The 19,468-nt window shown below is 34.9% G+C and overlaps 1 protein-coding gene across 1 annotated transcript in view; it reads left to right on the top strand.

Moving 5' to 3' along the window:
- Positions 1 to 19,468, top strand: part of IFT80 (intraflagellar transport 80) — a 52,028-nt gene that overhangs the window by 7,644 nt on the left and 24,916 nt on the right. Inside the window, exons 3-7 of the mRNA XM_009703837.1 lie at positions 2,173 to 2,283; positions 4,537 to 4,605; positions 10,871 to 10,980; positions 11,538 to 11,627; positions 12,670 to 12,807. Coding sequence (XP_009702139.1) covers positions 2,173 to 2,283; positions 4,537 to 4,605; positions 10,871 to 10,980; positions 11,538 to 11,627; positions 12,670 to 12,807 — 518 coding nt within the window. The remainder of the gene's footprint in view (positions 1 to 2,172; positions 2,284 to 4,536; positions 4,606 to 10,870; positions 10,981 to 11,537; positions 11,628 to 12,669; positions 12,808 to 19,468) is intronic.

The following is a 19,468-nucleotide window of genomic DNA, read 5'->3' as shown; positions in this document are numbered from 1 at the left end:
AGGTTCCCCCCCCCCCCGGGAAATTAGTGAAATATGTTCATAACAGCTATGAAGTGCTTAGCCACTTATACGATGAGTACTGTAGGTCATGGCATAAGAATATTCGTAGTCCTGTGATCAGAAGAGGTTTGAGTATCCTGCAATTAAAAAGGTCTTGGCTACAGATTGAACAAGTATGGTATTCATCAAATAAGATACATGATCAGAAAATAAATCATGTTTTTAATGTATTATTTGAAAACCAGAAAAGGCAATTTTGATGATTTGATCAGAGAAAATACCATTTAGCCATGGAATTCTTGTGAAGAATTCTTGTGAATCTAGTTGTTGTTTATACATGAAAAATTAGAGTCTCAGACCTGAGAGATGTTCTATAAAATAACTGATGAATTAATTTTATAAAATATATTTTATAATTATAAAGCAACCATAAAATAACATAATGCATTAAATGTAGAGCAGCAGTTCTGAAAATTTTAGGCAGGCAATTAAAAATCAAATGAGTGAGGAAGAAGTGGTCTTAGTAATAATACCAATTCTGTGAATTCAGAAAAAAATGAGATTAACTAGCTGTCCAGAGTGCTCTGGTAGATGCGAATATAAGTGATAAAGAAAAGCAAAAATGTATAGTTGTGTATGTATGATATTTTAAATGGTCTGTTCAAAGAAACCGATTTATACAAACCATTCTTTTTTTCCAGTATTAAAAATCTTTTGCTTGGAAATCTTGCATTGGCAGAGAGGTGGCTGGATGATTGTGCCTTTTTGTTTATATACTGAAAAGTAAAAAGAAGACTGAGTATATCTGTATTCGTTTGAATAATACTATGGAAAGCCCTGATACATGTGTCATGGTTATTTACTGACAGATCTATCAGATTGCTTTTTCTTTGTTTTTAGTCTGGCTTTGTTTTCAAGATTTTTGTTGTTGTTTTTTTTTTGTGGTGGTGTTTTTTTTTGTTGTTGTTTGGTTTTTTAAAATTTAACTGCAAATAAACCAGGGGAAACCAGAACAGAATAAAAGTTTTTTTCCAAGCTTCTGGCAGTGCAGGCCAGTTAAATTTTGCCATCTTGGCTACTGTGATTTGAATGTGCATTTAGCGTGGTGATGTCATGCGTTTTTACCTTCTGCACAGTTCATGGTTAACTGTGTTATCACCTGTATACACATAATGGTCTTGATAATATGGTCCTTTACTGAAATAGTCAGGTATTTAGTTTCTGGTTCTGGCTCATCTGATATGGCCTGGTTTATAATTCATATTCTCAAGCAGGATGTTATCAATGGAAAAGTTATCCCATCTTAAGTGATGGAGCATTTGCACACACTTAGTGTGAGATATCTGTGTATTGTTTATCTCACAGAGTTCTAGTCACTCTGGAAATTGCTTGTACTGTCTCACTGTCTGGCAGATTAGATAAAATAATTTTAAAAGAGTTTTGGTTTTAAAGTAGTTAATTTGAATCACTGAACGACTCTAAGCCGTGCGTTTGTTCTGCCACATGTTTCCAAGTCCTCCTTTGTCTGCTCTTTAGTCCAGTTTAGATTTGATCTTCCTGGATTTAAGCAACATCCCTCATTTGGAAAGAAAGACTTCCTCATGCTTCTGTTGAAATCATTAATAGCTTTGTTTTTGGCTTCTGTGAATTTCCATAACAGCTCCATAATGCAAGCAGTAATGCTTCCTCAGAGCAACGCAGTCACCAATGGTCAGATTGTTCTAGCTTTTCCCTTATCCTTTCGGTGTTGAGTGATTTTTCAGCTCTTAAAAAAGAAAACACAAGGACTCTCCTGGGCTGCAGTGTGTACACCTCTGTTTGTTAGCTTTCAGACAATGAAATAACATCAGGCAGTTGCGTTCCCAGAGAAACGTGCAAACCTGAGAGGGCCGTAAGAAAAATGAGTAGGCAAAACAAAGATTATACATACCAAAAAGAAAAAAAAAAAAATACAACACTGTGGGTAGTTTACATGTAGTTCTTCTGCAAAAGCTCGTTTGTTTGGGCTAATCATAGCTGTGAATAACATCATTTCATGTTTTGCTCTTTTGTTGTTGTTGGTTTCTTGTCTTGTTTTGTGTGTGTATTTTTAACAGAAGATAACACCATTACAGTCGTAAATACTGATTTACAAAATTAGATATACTATTTGTATCTTGAACTTTTGTTTAGGGAAGTTCCACTTGATTTCAAAATTAGGAAGAGTAGAGAAAAGTGTAGAAGCACACTGTGGAGCTGTACTTGCAGGAAGGTGGAATTACGAAGGAACAGCGCTGGTTACAGGTAAGCATTCTTAAAGTAATGAAGTGTTTTGAAAACTAAAATAACAGAAGAGCTCTTTTAGAATAAAACCTTTTTTTTTTTTTAATATACAAAGCTGACATGCCACGAGGAAATGTAAGGGTACAAAAATATAGTATTAAATAAAATTTATGAAAAGTAAGTGCTTTCAATAAAATGTGTAGAATATAAGTACTTTATTCTGTGGGATAAATACAACAGAATGTTTTGGAAAAATAATTTGATCCTTGACATATGTTTAAAAGATGCAGTCCCAAATTTCATAGTTCATATTGTAGTTACATTGAATTTGAATGAATAAAACTGAGTCAGTATATTAAGTGCTCACGCACTGGTCTGGCTTGAAATCCTCATGAGAAAAGGGAAATGAAACACAAAATCAGCAATATAAATGAAGTTAGCTATATATAGATTACTTTTTTATGTCTTCATTTTCACTGGGGTTATCACCTGCTTTAATAGAAGTTAATTTTGCACTATTTGATTAATGCTGTTTTAGAAGAATGTTGTCTGTGTTGCTTAATAGAAGATCTGATAAAAACATTTTTCTTTTTTAGTGGTCCTATTTATTAGATGTTATCCTATTTACTTGAAATATTTAAATATTGTTAATAACAGAGGTTTTTTTTCCTTATCTGTTAGAAAAAAGGTTGCTAAGTCAGCACATTTATATCCCTGCCCATGTCATTTGCGGATTTTTAGCTAGCAAAGTTTACTGAGGCCTCATGACCATCTTGGATGTTCCTGTGCTTCTCTTTCTTGATTATTAGGAGTGGTGTAGATCCAGCTGCAGTCTAATCCTCTTATCTATTGAGGCTGGGAGAGTGATCTCCCAGTGTCTGCGTCTCTACGTGTGTTTTAATCCTAAATCTTTTGGTAATTAGTTGCTTTTGGCATTTTTGTCAAAAAATTCTATCTTGATGTTAAGGGGAAGCTAATTAAATTTCCTGTGATAGACTTCTCCTTTATGGGGTTTCTGTTGGTGTCAGAATTTTCTGCAGCCTCCTGTTGATCTAGCACAGCTGATTTCTTTGGATAAATTCCAACTCAGTCCAGAGGTACTGCAGATAATTTTGGATCTGCTTGTTTCCAGACTCAGTCTGACTCTAAAATGCTGCTTCAAGGAACTCTGTCTGGCATGTTCCTCTGAAATCCCATAGGGATAGAAATATTGTTCTTTTTAAAGACAGAGTTGCCTCAGGAACATCTCCAAAGGAAAAGTCAAAATTGCCTTTTCAATTTTTTTTTGAAAGACTGCATGACACTTATGGGGAATATGGGAATTCATCGCCATATCCAAACCAGTGTACTCTGAGAAGATCAACTGTTCTTATACTGCAACTATACTTTGAGGAAGAGTGAATCATTGATGATACTGTATCAGTTAAAATATTCTTCATGGCTCTATTTTAATAGTCTCAAATATAGACAAATAAGATTTTTTTAAATTTCTTTTTGCACTTTTTAAACACTTAAAATCTACATTGGCCAGATATAGAAACCTGAAATCTGGTAAGTAAATTACCTTTGGATCGAAGAATGGCATTAATCATCTAGGTGCACCTTTTTCCTCATTAATTGAATCTGGGAGGCCTAAATGAAGACCCAGAGCTGTACATTTTAAATATGATAGCACGCTGGGAAATCTGTGTTCTTAATGCATGCGTAACTATGCTGTATAGTCTATAAGAACTTAATCTTTAATAAGTAAACTGAGTTTCTTGGTAACTTGCAGTTATGTTATAAAATTTAAGCCGCCTAAGTGAAGCCTTCAGTTATCTTCAGTTTCACCATTTATCAACTGTGAAGACTCCAGTTTAATACATAAAATCTGTTCCTACTCTCTTCAGACTCCTCAGAGAGTCATTTAATCAGCCTCGGGGCCATTGAACTGTAAATAGTTGAAAAGTACTAGCAACGCTGAATAGAAAATACAGAACTTGGGGTACTTAAATAGTGATGGACTTTCTCTTCCCAGCAGCAGCTTCAGATAAGAGGACTATAGGGATTTTCAGGAGAGGAAGAGACTTGTTGATAATAGCATAAGAACAGTCCTAAGTATTTTTTTCCTTAGTATACTACCTATTTGCATGTTAGGAAGACTACCTAAACAATATTTACCTGTAAGAAGATCTGGACTTCTTTCAACTCTAGTGTTTTCTAGGTAAATACAAGTTGCTGTTTGTTAGACCTATTATTGCATTTAACTTGATGATTTCTGTGATAACTTTACAGTTGGTGAAGATGGCCAAGTGAAAATCTGGTCTAAAAGTGGAATGCTGAGATCCACTTTAGCTCAACAAGGTAAGTTAATTTTCTTGAAGTTCCATTAGAACTTTTTAATTTGGGGTATTATGAGATATATTTAAATAACAGACCCTAAATCTAGCAGTAATGGTTTGTTTAAGGATCTTAAGGCCTAGATAAACTTAACTAAAATTAAACGTAATCGTAGTTGAATACAGGGGGAACTGGATTTTTTATAAGATGATTATCTTTAAAAAAAACTTATTCCAATTAAAAGTATTATTGCAACATTTTTAGACAATAGTTTCAGTTCCACCCTAAGGATTCTGGAGAGGTTAAGGAATTAAAACCAAAAAAATCCAGCTTTTAGAACCAAGCCACAGACTCTTATGGTGAAACTGAAAAAAAAACAACTCTAAAAGCATTGCAAGAATGCTTGAAAGATGCAAAGTGCATGTAGGTTAGTTCCTCTCAACTTCAAAACTCTTAACAGCCCTTGGCTCATCTATCTGTTTAACCCAGTAACTAATTTAGAACATGCAAACAGTCCTACTGAAGTGAAACGATCCCTGTGCTTAAGTTCTTTGTTGAACTGGGGCCATGGAGACTTAAGCTTGATCTTGTCTTTGTAACTACAGTTTTATGCATGCTAGGGCATTCCAGTTATTTAAGTCAATTTAAAATCACATTATTGTCAAGTGCAACAGTATAAGCTGCAAATACATATTTATACAAATGATGTTTTATATTTTTTAAATGTTATTTTTTTATAATCATAATTTCTAACATTTTTGTACTATTTCAGTGAAGATACTGAGCTAGATTTTGTTTTTCAGACTTCATACATTGAGATCATGTGACCTTTTGACATTTTTTAAGAAACCACATGCACCTGGGGTTGGGTTAAATGTCAGACCCTTATCTCTTTCTAAAACAAATTATCTAAATTCTTTCAACCTGTTGAAGGCATTTTAACCACAGGAGTGAATGTAAAATGTATTTCAGTTCTGTTAAGGAAGTTCATATTCAGATGTAATGTTTTTTTATGCTTACAATGTAGAAAGATAAGCCAACTGAACTGTAATTTTTGAAAAAAAAAAAGTTGAAAAAGTCAACTTATTTCTCAGTTGATATATTTCAAGGTTTTTTTATGCTTAATTGTGCTTATTTGAGGTTTGATGAAGCTTATAAAGTAGCAGACATGTTCTAGTTTGAAATATACAAGCTGGCTTGTCATTGATTTCTTAGAGTTTCTGGTACAGTATAAAAGTACAGTTGAGTCCCCATGGAATAATTGTCTTCTTGTGTTTGTGTTTTAAGATAAGATCCTGTGAGGCTCAGAAACCCTTTAAATCTGTAGCATCAGATTCCCACAGACCCCTCTGTAAGCTACTGACATACCTGGGATCAGAATAGGATTCTGCAGAAATTGTTATGTTGTTTAAGAGCGGTATATCGTGTTTGAGCTAATTTTTCACTTCCCTTATCATCTCCTTGAGAAATGAAAGGATTCCCATTGCTAACATTCTTTCTACTCTTTCTATTCTTTCTATTAGAAATAAATTTTCAGGGTCTTATCTTTGGATAATGGTCCACATGCCTATTCTATCTTTGGATTTTTATTCACTACAAAAACACGAACATACATTTTTCCCTTTTTTCGCTTTTTGAGTACTCATATGGAGTGCTCCGGCCGCATGTCCATCTGTCATGCCAATGCATGGAATACAGTGTGACCGCATAGCCTCTCTTGCATTCAGCCCCTAGCTGTAATATTGGTGTTACGGCTGCGTTGTTCTTTGAGCCTGATCTCACTTCTTCATCCTTAGGTTATCTTAATATCTTCCTTTTGTTCTTTCTTTTCCTTAAACTGAAAGCTTTTTTAAAAAATGCTGTATTTGCAATCCTTTGGGCTTCCAGCTGACACAGTGCACTGACATGTTTTGATTTTTTTTTTTCGTGGATCTCTTTGGTATATGTTGCAGTGCACTGACATGTTTTGATTTTTTTTTCGTGGATTTCTTTGGTATATGTTCGTAACCCACAGGATTATGCTTAAAGCAGGATTTCTCTGTGTATTCTGTGATGTATACACATTGCATAATGTCTCGGCACTCAAAGTGTCTGTGTTCCTTTGGAGAGCACCACAGAGTTATGAATACTAGGATGTATAAAGTATTGAAGGTCCACATGTGAGAGAAAAGATGGCTCTAGAGCACAAATTTTTACAGTGCTTTGTAGATTCTGACACTAAGATTGTTTAAGGTGAAGTCTGTAGTGTCAGTGATGCCACCTGCACTGAGTCCTTCACAGACCAAACATCTGGTTAGTAGAACGTGTGCGGAGTCCGCAGTTGCATAGCCTCTCTTGAAACGTCTTTCTAAAATTGCTACTGTTGAAGTTCATAAACCACTGGCTCTCTAACCCTTTAAGTCCTCTATGGAGTCAAAGGTATTGGTCAAGCTGAAAATTAAGTAGAATGCAGGTGTGTCTTCCTTACTACAATCAAGATTATTCTGCAGCACCCTTTCTTAAGCTTATCCCACCAGTGAAGATGACAGCTTTGCTGATAACCTTACTCTTACTCCAAGATCTGAGAACCTTCAGGGCGGTCAAGCAAGCAAGTCTCATGGATCCACCCTAAGTATTTCATTGCTAGAGCACCTGCTTTGATCCTGGTAATTCTTCTAGTGTCCCTAATTCCAATCAAGACAGGAGTAATTCCTTGTGGGAAAGTCATATTTTAAATCCACGGGAGGACTTTATTTCTTGTGCCATGAAAACTTACTTCTTTTAGAGCATTTGATGAAGGACATCACCATAATCTTAATGAAAATACACATACATTGTGCAGACCAAGTCAGTACTCTCCATGTGCTTTTTGATTCTCAGTGAAGCCATGACTTTCCATTATAAAAGAATATGACACTTACTGATCATTTGAACATCATTATTCACAGACCTGTTGTTTCTGTACCACACATTCTACCAGTTTACCTCAGATAGATTTCTAATTCTTCAGGTGATGTCTTTCAAATTTCTTTCAAGTTGAACTTGTCACCTAGTGTTCTTGAGACCTTATCTTTCTTGAGTACTTATCTTTTGGCCCTGCTGACTTTCTCATGGGCTTCCAGTGACTACTATGCTGAGTAAGCACTGAGGAGTAATATGAATAATTGGTGTATAGGTTGCCTTTTTGGTTAATGGAAGCAAAATCACAGCAGTTGCAATGTAACCAGTTTAATTACAACATGTTTATTGTGAAGTGGAACTTACTTTTTAAGGGACAACTGTATTCCAAATGCAGCTCTTATTTTTTGTGCTGCCACAGAGAGACATAAAATTGTCTGAATTAATGTTCCTACTCCTGTGGAAGTAAAAAGTCTCACACAGACTTACTGTTGTAATTACCAAAGTATCTGCTGTGGCTGAAAGTGTCAGAGTGACTGCACTCAACCCTGGCTCCTTCTCTGCTCCTTCTCTGCCACGGGAATGATTCATTGGGGATTAACATCTGCTAGTAGAGCACTGAGATGTGAAAAGCCCACCGTGTGTGCTTAATGCTGGTGTTCCTTCCTCAGATCTTCTCTCAGTCCACCTTTTCTGCTTTTCTCCCTTCTTTTCCAGAATGTTTTTTCCTGAAACTGTTTATCACCAATGCAATTCACTTCAGTTTGTCTGTTCTGCTGAATTTTTCCTTCCTCAGCAATGTAATGTGTTGGCAGTCTTTTCCCAACCAAGTTCTTGTTAAGTGCAGAAGGAAATGAGTTAACTTAGCTCCTGCTGTTAAGCCCTGGAAATTGTGGTTAAGTAGTCAGCCATCATAAAAAAGTTAAACATTTGGTTTAAATATAAAAGTCTTCTGATTGTTAAATCAGCATTAGAGCAGGACAAAAATTAGTTTATTTAGAATTTCTGTACAGCTGGTGACAGAATTTATGTCATTTTCAACATAAATTGCTGCCAGTAGGAAAACAGCTGATGCCAGATTTACTTAATGTATGTTGTATGTTTCTATGAGTTGTCTCCTGTAATGGTTGATGAGTTAAAAAAAAAAATTACATCATTCTGTATTTCTAAGTAACATAAAATAAATGCCTTCCTAAAAGAAAATATACAAAGTACAAAAATATTCAGGAGCAATGACACCAGGTCTCAGTTTAGAGTTTGAATATTTGGAAGCTCAAGCCAAGTTTAGTGTGCTGAATTGATGTGGCCCTAATAAAATCAGGTTTTTGTTCAGAGACAAAATTTGAAGGCTTAATTGGTAAGATATTAGATGATGTTAGGGCAGTTGATATAGCAGTTCAATCTCTTACATATCTAAATCTCATGAAAATATTCTCATAAAAAGATATTTCTGAGTAATTTTTTGAAATGGAACTTCATATGACAAAAGTGTCTTTCAAAATTTTAGCCTGTAGGAGCATTTCTTAAGCCTTTTGGGTTTTTTTTATTACCACAGATTATAGATGTACCAAAAATGGTTTATTTGGTCAATTTTAAATAATTTGGTCGATTTGATACTTAGTTATCAGCTGAAATATTCATGGCTCCCTAAGAAGTGCATATCTCTCAGAATTTAGGAGAATTTATCTCCATTTTCCTCTTCTAAAATTCTGAAATTGTCACATACCAACATTTAGGTTGTAACAGTTGGTTTTTCTGAGGTTTCTTATTTCTCAAACAGAACTTTTGGGGTACAATTCAGTTGTGTTAATGTGAGTGTGTCATTAGTGCCGTTTGAGGTTCGTTGTGCTATTCTGCCTCACCTCCAAATCTGTTCCAGAAGGAGATGGATCTCTTTCAGGTCCTGTGTTGTATGTGTAAGCTCCACATGGGTATCTTAGAGTCCCCTAGGTGCACTGCATTGCTTAGGTGCTTGTGTTTAGACAATTGAATCGTGTCTTTAAAGGCCTCATTTCTACCAGTGAGAATATTAAGTCTGTTAGAGAAAAAGAGATGCCTGAAATAAGTCTTCTCTTTCCCTTTTCAGAAGATACGGAAGCGAGCTTTACCAAAAGTAAAGAGAATGGTCTGACAGGCACTTATTACACAGTCTCCCTCCTTGCAGTTTTATATGCACTGTAATGTTGAGGCCATGCTGAAACTTGCTGTCCATTGCTACAGGGCTTTCGCTGTGATAGAAATAAATGCTTGGACATGCTCTTTACTTAACTTTCTTAGTTTTATTTGCAAGGAATCAAGTAGCGTAATACTTTGATTCTTCTTCTTCAGGGGAGACTAATCCTGTCAAGTACTATGGAAAATATTTGCATAGTTGGCAAGTCTGATTTTTTTTTTTCCCTGGATGCTTTTTCCATGTAATTTTTCACTTTCTTCTATTTTCAAAAAAGGTCGTTTGAAAACTGCAATGTAACATGATTTTAAACCGGAACAGTCAACTGTATTCTACATTTATCATTCTGGAGTTTTCAATCTGCAAAAAAATGTTTTCAGTTAGTTGGGAAAAATCTGTGAAGTCTGTGGGCCACTCTTTCTAGCTTTATTTATTGTCATGTGTTTTGTAAGTTGCTTGCATATGGGTTGTTTGCTTTTTTAATATGTGCAACAAAACAAAAATATGTGTTTTGTTAGAGGCTTAATTATGGACACTAAACATCTTACAAAGAATAATTTAGGTGCAATACAAAGCTTTTTCTACCCACGTTTGTGTTCAGTCTCACCATTGTAGGTGAAAAGAGGTATTTTCTGATGCCCCTTGATAAGTATTAGACTGTTGTTGTGTTGATTTTCTGTATCTCTTAAGTGACAATTGTGAATAAAATTGTGAATAAAAGTGATGCATTGAAAAAATGGAGAGGTACAATATGAGAAAGGGAGATAGCTATAGCAGTAGTAAAGTCATACACATATTCAATATCCCAGAGGTAGTATTGGTCAATTCATTACTTGTTTTGCATTATTTGTTTTGTTCACCCACCCATTGAAAGTGGTAGATGTTTGATGGTTTACTCAAGTGAATTTGACAGGACTTCACTCTGTGTATTTGTATTTCGTTGACGGGTGTTGGAAAGGTATGCAGCATGAGCTAAAGTCTTCAGAGTTGTCCTTCTGGGTTGCGTCTGTCTCTTACTTCTGTTCCTGTGCCTTTCTAAAACGTGAAGTGAACCAGTAAAGATGGCCGTAAGTGCAGTCAAATAAGTGTGGAGGACAAATAGTTGCCCCTAGTTTGGCTTTCTCCCACTCCTGAATTTTTGATGTGTGATTTTTAAGTAACCAGTTTGAAGTGGCTATAGGAGTTTCTGCATAATTTGATCAGGTAAGTCATAAGAAACGTGTTCATTCTTTCTGTCTACAGGAACACCAGTGTACTCAGTGGCCTGGGGACCTGATTCTGAAAAAGTTCTCTATACTTCAGGGAAGCAGCTGATTATTAAACCTCTTCAGCCAAATGCTAAAGTTCTGCAGGTATCATTGATACATTAAGGTTGTCTCACACCTCCCCGTGAAAACTTTTTTCAGTTATTTAGATTTTTGCCAAACATAAAATGTTTTTGCTAAATTTTTCCATGCAACATGTGTACCGCTCTTTTCTCCCCTCCCCTTTTTAGTTTTTTTTGAGAATAAGGAGATTGTTCATTTCTCTAAACTCAAAAAAATTGACAATTTCTGCTGTGGATTTTCTTCAGGCACGTGATTAAGTATTTCCTGTTTTGTAAACAAAAAAAAAGCAAAAAGATACAGAAGCCTTTCATTTTCGTTTATTACGAAAAGGTGGAAAGATAAAGAAGCAATTGTTTAGAACCTGCTTTTAGTGCAGATTGTTATGCTTTCATTCTGCCTTGTTCAGGCTGTATTTAATTTATTTTTCTGCAGAAGAGATGACGTCTGTGCTGTTTGTACTGTTGGAAACCCTGACCTACATTGGTGTGTGTGAATGCTAGTAAATGATGAGTGATAAATATTAAAACCAGAAGTTGTCAGACTTGTTGCATCTATGTTTAATTTATTTTTTTCCATTTCAGTGGAAAGCCCATGATGGACTTATTTTAAAAACTGACTGGAACTCAGTTAACGATCTTATTCTTTCTGCAGGTGAAGATTGTAAATATAAGGTGAGTACTGGTTAACTTTTTAGGGGAAACTAAATGACGAAAAAAGATACTAGGCATTCTGATGTTTTCTAATTTTAATAATACTTGGAAGCTCAAAATTAAATGAGAAGTCTTTCAATTTTCAAGAAAAACTTGTTACCCTAAGTTGAATTATTTGCAAATACATCTCGCTCTGTCTAGTAGCATAAAATCAGAAATGTTTTGGGTTTGTTTGGTTTTTTTTAAATACGACAGAATAAAAATAAGTAAAATGCAAGTGAAACAAACTCCGAAAGGAAAATATGTAGAAATATAGAAATGATTACTTGAAATAGTATAAGCTATGACATATACTGAAAAAGGTAATGCCATGTAAAATTAGAGGTGATAAAGCTACTGTTTTATATTATAGGAGCATTAGTGAATCCCTTAGGAAATTTTTTGGTTAGTATATTCTGTATCCAAAATAGAAAGTACATATTGTATTTCTTCCCTTAAGTAGGAACTTATTTTTAATTGTATGGTATGTTGGTTCTATCATTCACTAAGTGTATAATGGCTGTGATAAAAATGTACACAATTAAGAAATTTAAAAAAAAAAACATATCAAAGTGTTAACATCAAATGACTTCACTCTGAATTGGCTTCCTGGTATTCTGTAGGCTTCGATCAGTAAGCAAATCTCTTTGGTCTGGAATTTGCAGAGATGCCTTGCATTGCTGGGAAACGAGTTCAAATGGAATAAACCTTGTGGTTATTTTACAGACTTACAGTAATTTGCAGGAAACAAAACTCATTAGTTCAAAATATTTTATACAGAATAATGTAATATTTGCCATAGCAGGAAAGCAAAGTCTATTGCATTAAACAAACCAATATTGATTAGGAACAACCATTAATGGAAAGTGAACTAATATATGTGATTTTTCTACATTAAGGGACACTAAAATAACTTGGAATATTTCAGCAACTTCTGTGATCATGAAGGAAAATGATAGCTCTAGAATAAGTAAAGATATGCCCAAACTATGTTCATATAGATATATATTTAATTTTTTTAAAGGTTTGGGACAGTTATGGACGTCTACTGTACAGCTCACAGCCCCATGAATATCCTATAACATCTGTTTCCTGGGCTGTGGATGGAGAATTATTTGCTGTGGGGTCTTTTCATACTTTGCGTCTATGCGATAAAACTGGGGTAAGTAACAACTCTGAGAAACAGCAGATGTGGAATTGTACAAATTTATTGGTAATACAATAAATATTCCTGAGGATATATGTGTACAGGTAGGTATATTTATTAGCAAAAACTAGTCATGACTTCCAGCGCCTTTCTACTGAGTGCATCTGACTAAGGTGCTGCCTTCTTGATCTGCTTAGCTGCACTTCTAAATATGTTTTAGGTTTGACAAAATTTTTTTAATAATATTTTGCCTTTCAGGACATTACATTTTTCTGTGCGTTTTTTAGCTTTTTTTCCTTAAAAACAGAGAATTTACTGGCATCTCTTATAAGGCAATCATAAAATGCAGTTATTAACCATAAAAAGCAAGGTATGTATAAAATAACCTATCTTAAAAAAAGGAGATTGAAGAACAATGTCCTGTGCTTTTATTATTTAGCTTTTTTTTCTTAAAAAATACTAAAGTTTGACAAGCACATCTCATGAGGAGATCACAACATACAATTGTCAGGCATTAGAAACAATAAGGCTAAAGCAGCAGTGAAAGAGGAGCTAAGAGAACGTTCATGCTTTGCTTCCGATGGCTAGGCAGGGCACAGTTTTTCCAGCTAAAGACATTCTTCAATCCTCTTATCTGAACATCTCTGTTACTTCTTAACTGTTGTGTGAGAAGAAAGGCTCCTAAAGGAGATACCTTTGTTTCTCGTCTTTTTTCTTTTTTCTTTTCTTGAAGCTTTACTCCCAGTTTGTTGTTGTTGACCTAGGGTTTTTTTATTTCAACTTGGTCTCCAATTAGAATTAATGTAATGCAGTTTCATCTGCCTTCATTGGTATTGTAAGTTAGCCCAGAGAACAGATTGACCTAATTGTCTCTGTGGATTTCCTGTGGTTCTGCAACTTTTTGTTCAGGCTCATGTTGCATTGAACCTTCCTGGTTTGGTGGGACTCTTACTGTCCCGTTCTCTACATCTTTTCTTGTTGTGTTTGTTACTCTTTTGCTCAGATTGGGAGAACAGCGTTTGCTGTGATGTTTTGGGCATCTTCAACAGAGCATGGTTCTCCTTACCATGAACCTGGACTGTGTGTTTCGAGTATTTTTACATTTGTGAAGAAGAGCCTTTAAAAATTATGAGAAGAGGCATGCAGGATAAGATCTCTTAGTCTTCATATTTCACTTTCTATACTGATTCTGATTTCAGTGATCTTCGCTAACAGAAGTAAGTGAAAGCTAGATGTTAAATTTGAAGTAGGGATTGCCTCTATTTTCTGTGCCTTTTTCTCTTACTTGCTTTGAAAAATTCCTATTGCTACTTAATCTGTATAAGTAAAATGTGATGATAATTATCTTGAAGGAAGACAAAAGTACTCATGTGCAATTTTCTTTTGGAAAGTGTTAGTTTTCTGATTTTAAAAAAATTGTTTTATTTTGATGTCTACATTGTTAAGATTTTTATGTTAAGGAGATTTTTACCTGTGTGTTACAAACACAGTAGAAAGTTAGAAGAGTAAAGTAGTGAGTAGAGTTGGAACCTGAGGTATGAACTTGTGCAAAAGATTGGAGTACCACTCACATAGGTAAAAAAAGATATTGAAGTAAGTATAAAAGATAACAAAGTAAAGAAGATATTTTCTCTCTCTTTGATAGAAGTCTGGAGAGCAGATTGCAATTGCCACCATCTAATATTTTTCATCATTGAAATTATTCTTCTAAAAGAACATACATCTTACTGTTAGATTTGTCTGCCTTTGTTTTGTTCAAAATTGAATACTATTGTCTTTGGAGAAGAAAATGGATAAATTGTCTGTATGCATACAGTCATAAAGATTGTCTAGTAATGCCTCAGCTGGTAGAGGATGGGACACTCCGATGGTTGCTAAGTGGCTACATCACCAGTGGGGACATATTTTCCTCTCTCTGGCATTCTTCTGGTTGGCTTAATGTGAGATTTTGTCATTATCTTTACCAGCTTGGTGTGCTTATCTGGTGATACGCTTGCTGCTTCCCTTAGAAGGGTCCTTCAGGATTGCCTCAAAGCTTTTGTTCCTAGGCAAGGTGGATAGGAAGATTTTTCTCCATTTTAATATTCCACTTAACTCCACTTAAAATGTAAATAAAGCAGTAATCTACCCTGACTGTTGCCTTTCTATCTCCCTATATAACTATGCTGCTGTAGAAGTGTTTATATACATGTACCATATTTCACTTGATGAAGCCAAATAAGGTATATTTGTGTAAAGCAATTTATATAATTACACCTGTGTTGGACTACATTAAGTAACATATACTGGTTTAAACAATCAGTCTAGCCATTAGTATCTTCTTGTTAAAACAGCACTTTAAACCATGCCTTCTTCTTCCACAACCACTTCCCATCTCCTTTCTGCGTACTGGAATCACTGAGCTGTATCAGCAAGTGGTGAACTGAAGTAAATATGCTCTTGTGTGGGTGAGGCCAACAATTTAAATTGCATTTTACACTCAATACAGATTTATGCTTAAATGTGGCAAAGACTGGTGCAGTGGAAAAGGAAGAAAAATACTAGATTTCTTCTGCTGTCATGTATGCTGTTTTGTAGCACATAGCTTTTTTTTCTGATCCCCAGGGCCTTACTGTTTTTCTTGCTAGTTATTATGTAATATAATTTATTATAAATATGACTCCAACTCCTGCTAGCTGAAAACCAGTAATTTTTTAATCAGCATTTAGTATTGAAATGGCTTGTGGACTTTGTTTGAAATTTTAATGGAGATAAGTTTATTTTTTCATCAAATTAAGCGTTCTTTTACCTGGTTTAGTCCTCAGCTCCTAAAGAAACAAAGACACATACAGTAGCTCATGCCAGATGCTTTTGTCTGTTTAGCAGCTAGCAATGTTAATTTCTAATCTTCAAAAGTCATCATTTTTCATGAAAGTTTTTCTCCTGACATTGAATGTAAATAGTTACTAAAGAAGTAGCTTTGCTAATATTGAGGGAAAAGGAAGAACGATTCACATACCACCAGAGTGATGGAGTTTGAAGAGAACCAGACCTGGCTTTTACTGGTCAACATAGACATTTTTATTATGTCTGATGTAATGGAGCTGTATTGGCAAATTGCTCCTCAGGGAGCCATCAGGCGATATATATATCTCATTAACTCTTCTCTAGCATATGTGTTCAGTTTGGGGACATAATTAAATTAAATTCTGTTAGTGTATGTTCTTTTCTCCTATTCTTTTCTTTCTACCTGGATATTTTGTTCTAGCAGCTTCATGTTAAAAAAGAAAACTACAAATCTAATAGTAACTTTTAGAAGTTTTGTTTCTTCATTTAAAAATCACTTTTGCTCTGATAGCATTATGTATGTAAAATAAATTATTATGGGTATCCTACAGAATACCAAACAAAATATATTTAATGTTGAAGTTTCTTGCTTGCTTTAGTGCCCATGATCATTAATCCTGCAGAGAGCGCTAAGATTAACTTTAAAATATATATGTTGAAATGTAGGACTGGATGTATTGATGAATAGACTTTAGCCTTCCTGGTGTTCACAGCTTTTCAGAATCTAATCACTTGGATGGAGGGCAGTGCTTAAAAAGTTCATTTATGTAAGCTATTTCCTGTGGCTCTGCGTGCTTCCCTTGACATTACTGATCAGGTCAAAATATTTACACAGTAAGAGATGGTAAGAATGACTGAAATTCACTGATTTCCTACTTCCCCACTCCACTCCCACATAAGTATCTTAGAAAATGGGCCATACCCATCTGCTCCAAAGACAGGTTGCTTTCCCAGTGCCTTGGAGAGTGTAGAAGGATAATTGATAAAAAACTTTAAAGTGAAACGCTGGTTAAATTAATCCTTTTAGAATTGCCAACAAAAGTTGGCAAATATGGACATCAAATGTACATTTTAATAACGCTGAATGTATTTATGCATTTGTTTTGGGGAGGCCTGTTAGATTTTCTTCCGTTAATGATTTATTTACCCTTAATGGGGATTGATCAGTTTGATTTGATTTTTGGTTGTTGTTATTTTGCAAATTAATTATGCTCTTCTTGTTGAAGATTTTTTTCTGTTGATGTTTATCTACAGTCTGTTTTCAGAAATAAATTGATGTTTGTTTGACTGCTAAATCTTGCACTTTGATTTACTTCTGTCTTGATTTCATCACTATGCTTAGCAAATGCTTTGTAACGAAAGCAATTCTCTGCATAAATCTGTAAGTTTATGTTTTTAAATGATTATTTACATTCTACAAACTTTCTATTTTATTACAGAATGAATTGTGACCATTTTACTAGACCGGTAGTTTGCATATTTGATTCTGTTATATATGGCTTTTTATATTGCATGACTTGGTTTTTTTGCTAGAAATTCTATAAAAAATGTTTGGAAAACTTAATAATATTTAGGGAATATTGCCCAATATCTGTAGAAAATAGAGGAAAACGTTCTGCAAGTGTAACAACTACTTCTCACCCACCACCCCATTTAAAACAAGTGTGAGTATGGTGCTATGGCTAAAAAATATCCAGCTCTGTGGTAACGTGTTTCTATTCAGCTCTTTCTCAGAAAGATACAGACTTGAACTTAATGAAAGTTGACTACATTCATTTTATGTCCAGGGTTGGTCATATGTTAAATAGTTAGCAGTGTTTGTCCTTTTTTCCTTATTTTTTTAAACTATTGCCAAATGAGGAAAAAAGCATCTAAGAATTTTAAAACTACAATGTAGCAGGTATCTACAGAGAAGCTTTGAAAGTGGTTTTAATGCTAAGCACTTAAATTATGATTTTCATTCAGCACAGTACATTATGTGACTAATGTAAAATTAACGTAATTTATCCTTTAAATTAACATTAGATATTATACAAATATAAGAGATAGCAACATTTTGAAAGTGAATGTATACAGTGCATATGTTTTCATGTTATTCTGATGGTGCTGAATTGTCCTAAACTGGAGCACTATGAAAACCCAAGCAAATCTGTTTTCTATAGAGTTACAATGAGCTTTGATCCCATTACGTTTACTTTTAGTCTTGTTTCACAAAGATATGCATTTGGCAGTGTAACAAAAATAAGGTTTGGTTTTTTTTCTGTGCTGTCTCTATTCCATCTACCTTTACTAACAGTCATGATCCTGAATTCTTTGTAGCTCAATAAAAGAAAAAATATTACAGATAGATTTCCCATGGAGTTATGTTGTTGACCAATTCTTTCCAAGTTGGCGTGTTTTAATTTGTTGGAATTGGCTAATATAACTTCTGGAAGAAAATGAAAACATGTGGATCATCTATGGAAGTAATAATCTATTTAAAGAACTACATCAGTGTTTCATTTTCTAAGGTTAAGAATTTATATGGGGACAGTTTGTCGTCCTGTTTTTAGTTCCTGAGTCTAATAATTGTGAGAATGTGCTTGGATTTCAGGAGAATTTTAGATATCCTCTGTTTGGCTTTGTTCTTCTAATACGCAGCTTAATATCTCACTCGGAGGTCGTGGCTTGGTTGTTGATAATTTACAGTTAATAATACATTTAATAATTTACATTAATTACTGGGGTCAAGTCCAACAAAAATTTAAGAAGGCAACAGGAATCCTTCCTAGTTCTGCATTTCAATAGTTGTGTCAAGGATACTTTCTCCTCTTCAGGTAAATTGCCCTATATTCACATGTAGCACTGGATTTCCTTACCTGCAGTTACACAAATTTTCTCTGGTTTATAGAATCTTTTGTGGATTCCTGTGTGGTAGGAATTGAAAACCTAAGAAGTCTTATCTTGTAAAATATCATTACATTTTATACTCAGGAAAATATCTAGAGGAGGGTTATGTGTAGACATATATACATATATATTTCCCACTAGCTAATTCCATGTATGTGTGCATATTCAGGTGTTTCTAATGCACCTAAGTATGGATTTGCTTTGGGTAATTGATTTTTATAATCTTGTAAGATCCAATTTGCCTTCCATTACATCAGAAAATTAGTAGTCCTTTTCTGATGAGAAGCTTCTGGGCAGTTTGCACTAAAGTGTCGGTTCATCACTCAGAGGTAGTGAGAGCTGATTGCCAGCTTTTAATGGCCATTCGGACTATAATATATTTTCAGATGTCAGCTGCCTCTGCACTAATGTGAAATGCCCTATGGGGCACAAGGAAAATTGAGCCTTTACTTAAAAAAAATAATAAAAAAATTTAAAAATAAAAAAATAGAGATCCTCAGTTTCAGAGGACCTGAAACTTTTTGTGTCAGACTTGGATCGGGGGCTGGTTCTGGCACATTCGACTTGATTTACATCAGTTGGGGCATAAAAGGACAAGAACATGTATTTGCTGTTAGTCCATTCTGCGCTCTGATTCCTGGAATGGATTAGGGGGGGGATTGCACATTTTCTTTTCATAAACAAAGGCAAAATAACGGGCAAAGACTACTATTAAAGTCTTGTATGAAGTCTTGTAAGACTTTTATGAAATTCAACAAGGCCAAGTACTAGGTCCTGCCCTTGGGTCACACCAACCCCATGCAACGCTACAGGCTTGGGGAAGAGGGGCTGGAAAGCTGCCCGGCAGAGAAAGACCTGAGAGAGTTGGTTGACAGCTGGCTTAATATGAGCCAGCAGTGTGCCCAGGTGGCCAAGAAGGCCAATGGCATCCTGGCTTGTATCAGAAATAGTGTGGCCAGCC

Source organism: Cariama cristata, unplaced genomic scaffold (assembly GCF_000690535.1).
Source record: "Cariama cristata isolate BGI_N322 unplaced genomic scaffold, ASM69053v1 scaffold7947, whole genome shotgun sequence".
Taxonomy (NCBI): Eukaryota; Metazoa; Chordata; class Aves; order Cariamiformes; family Cariamidae; genus Cariama; species Cariama cristata.
The sequence above is the reverse complement of the archived record's forward strand: the minus strand, read 5'-3'. Positions and strand labels throughout refer to the sequence as shown.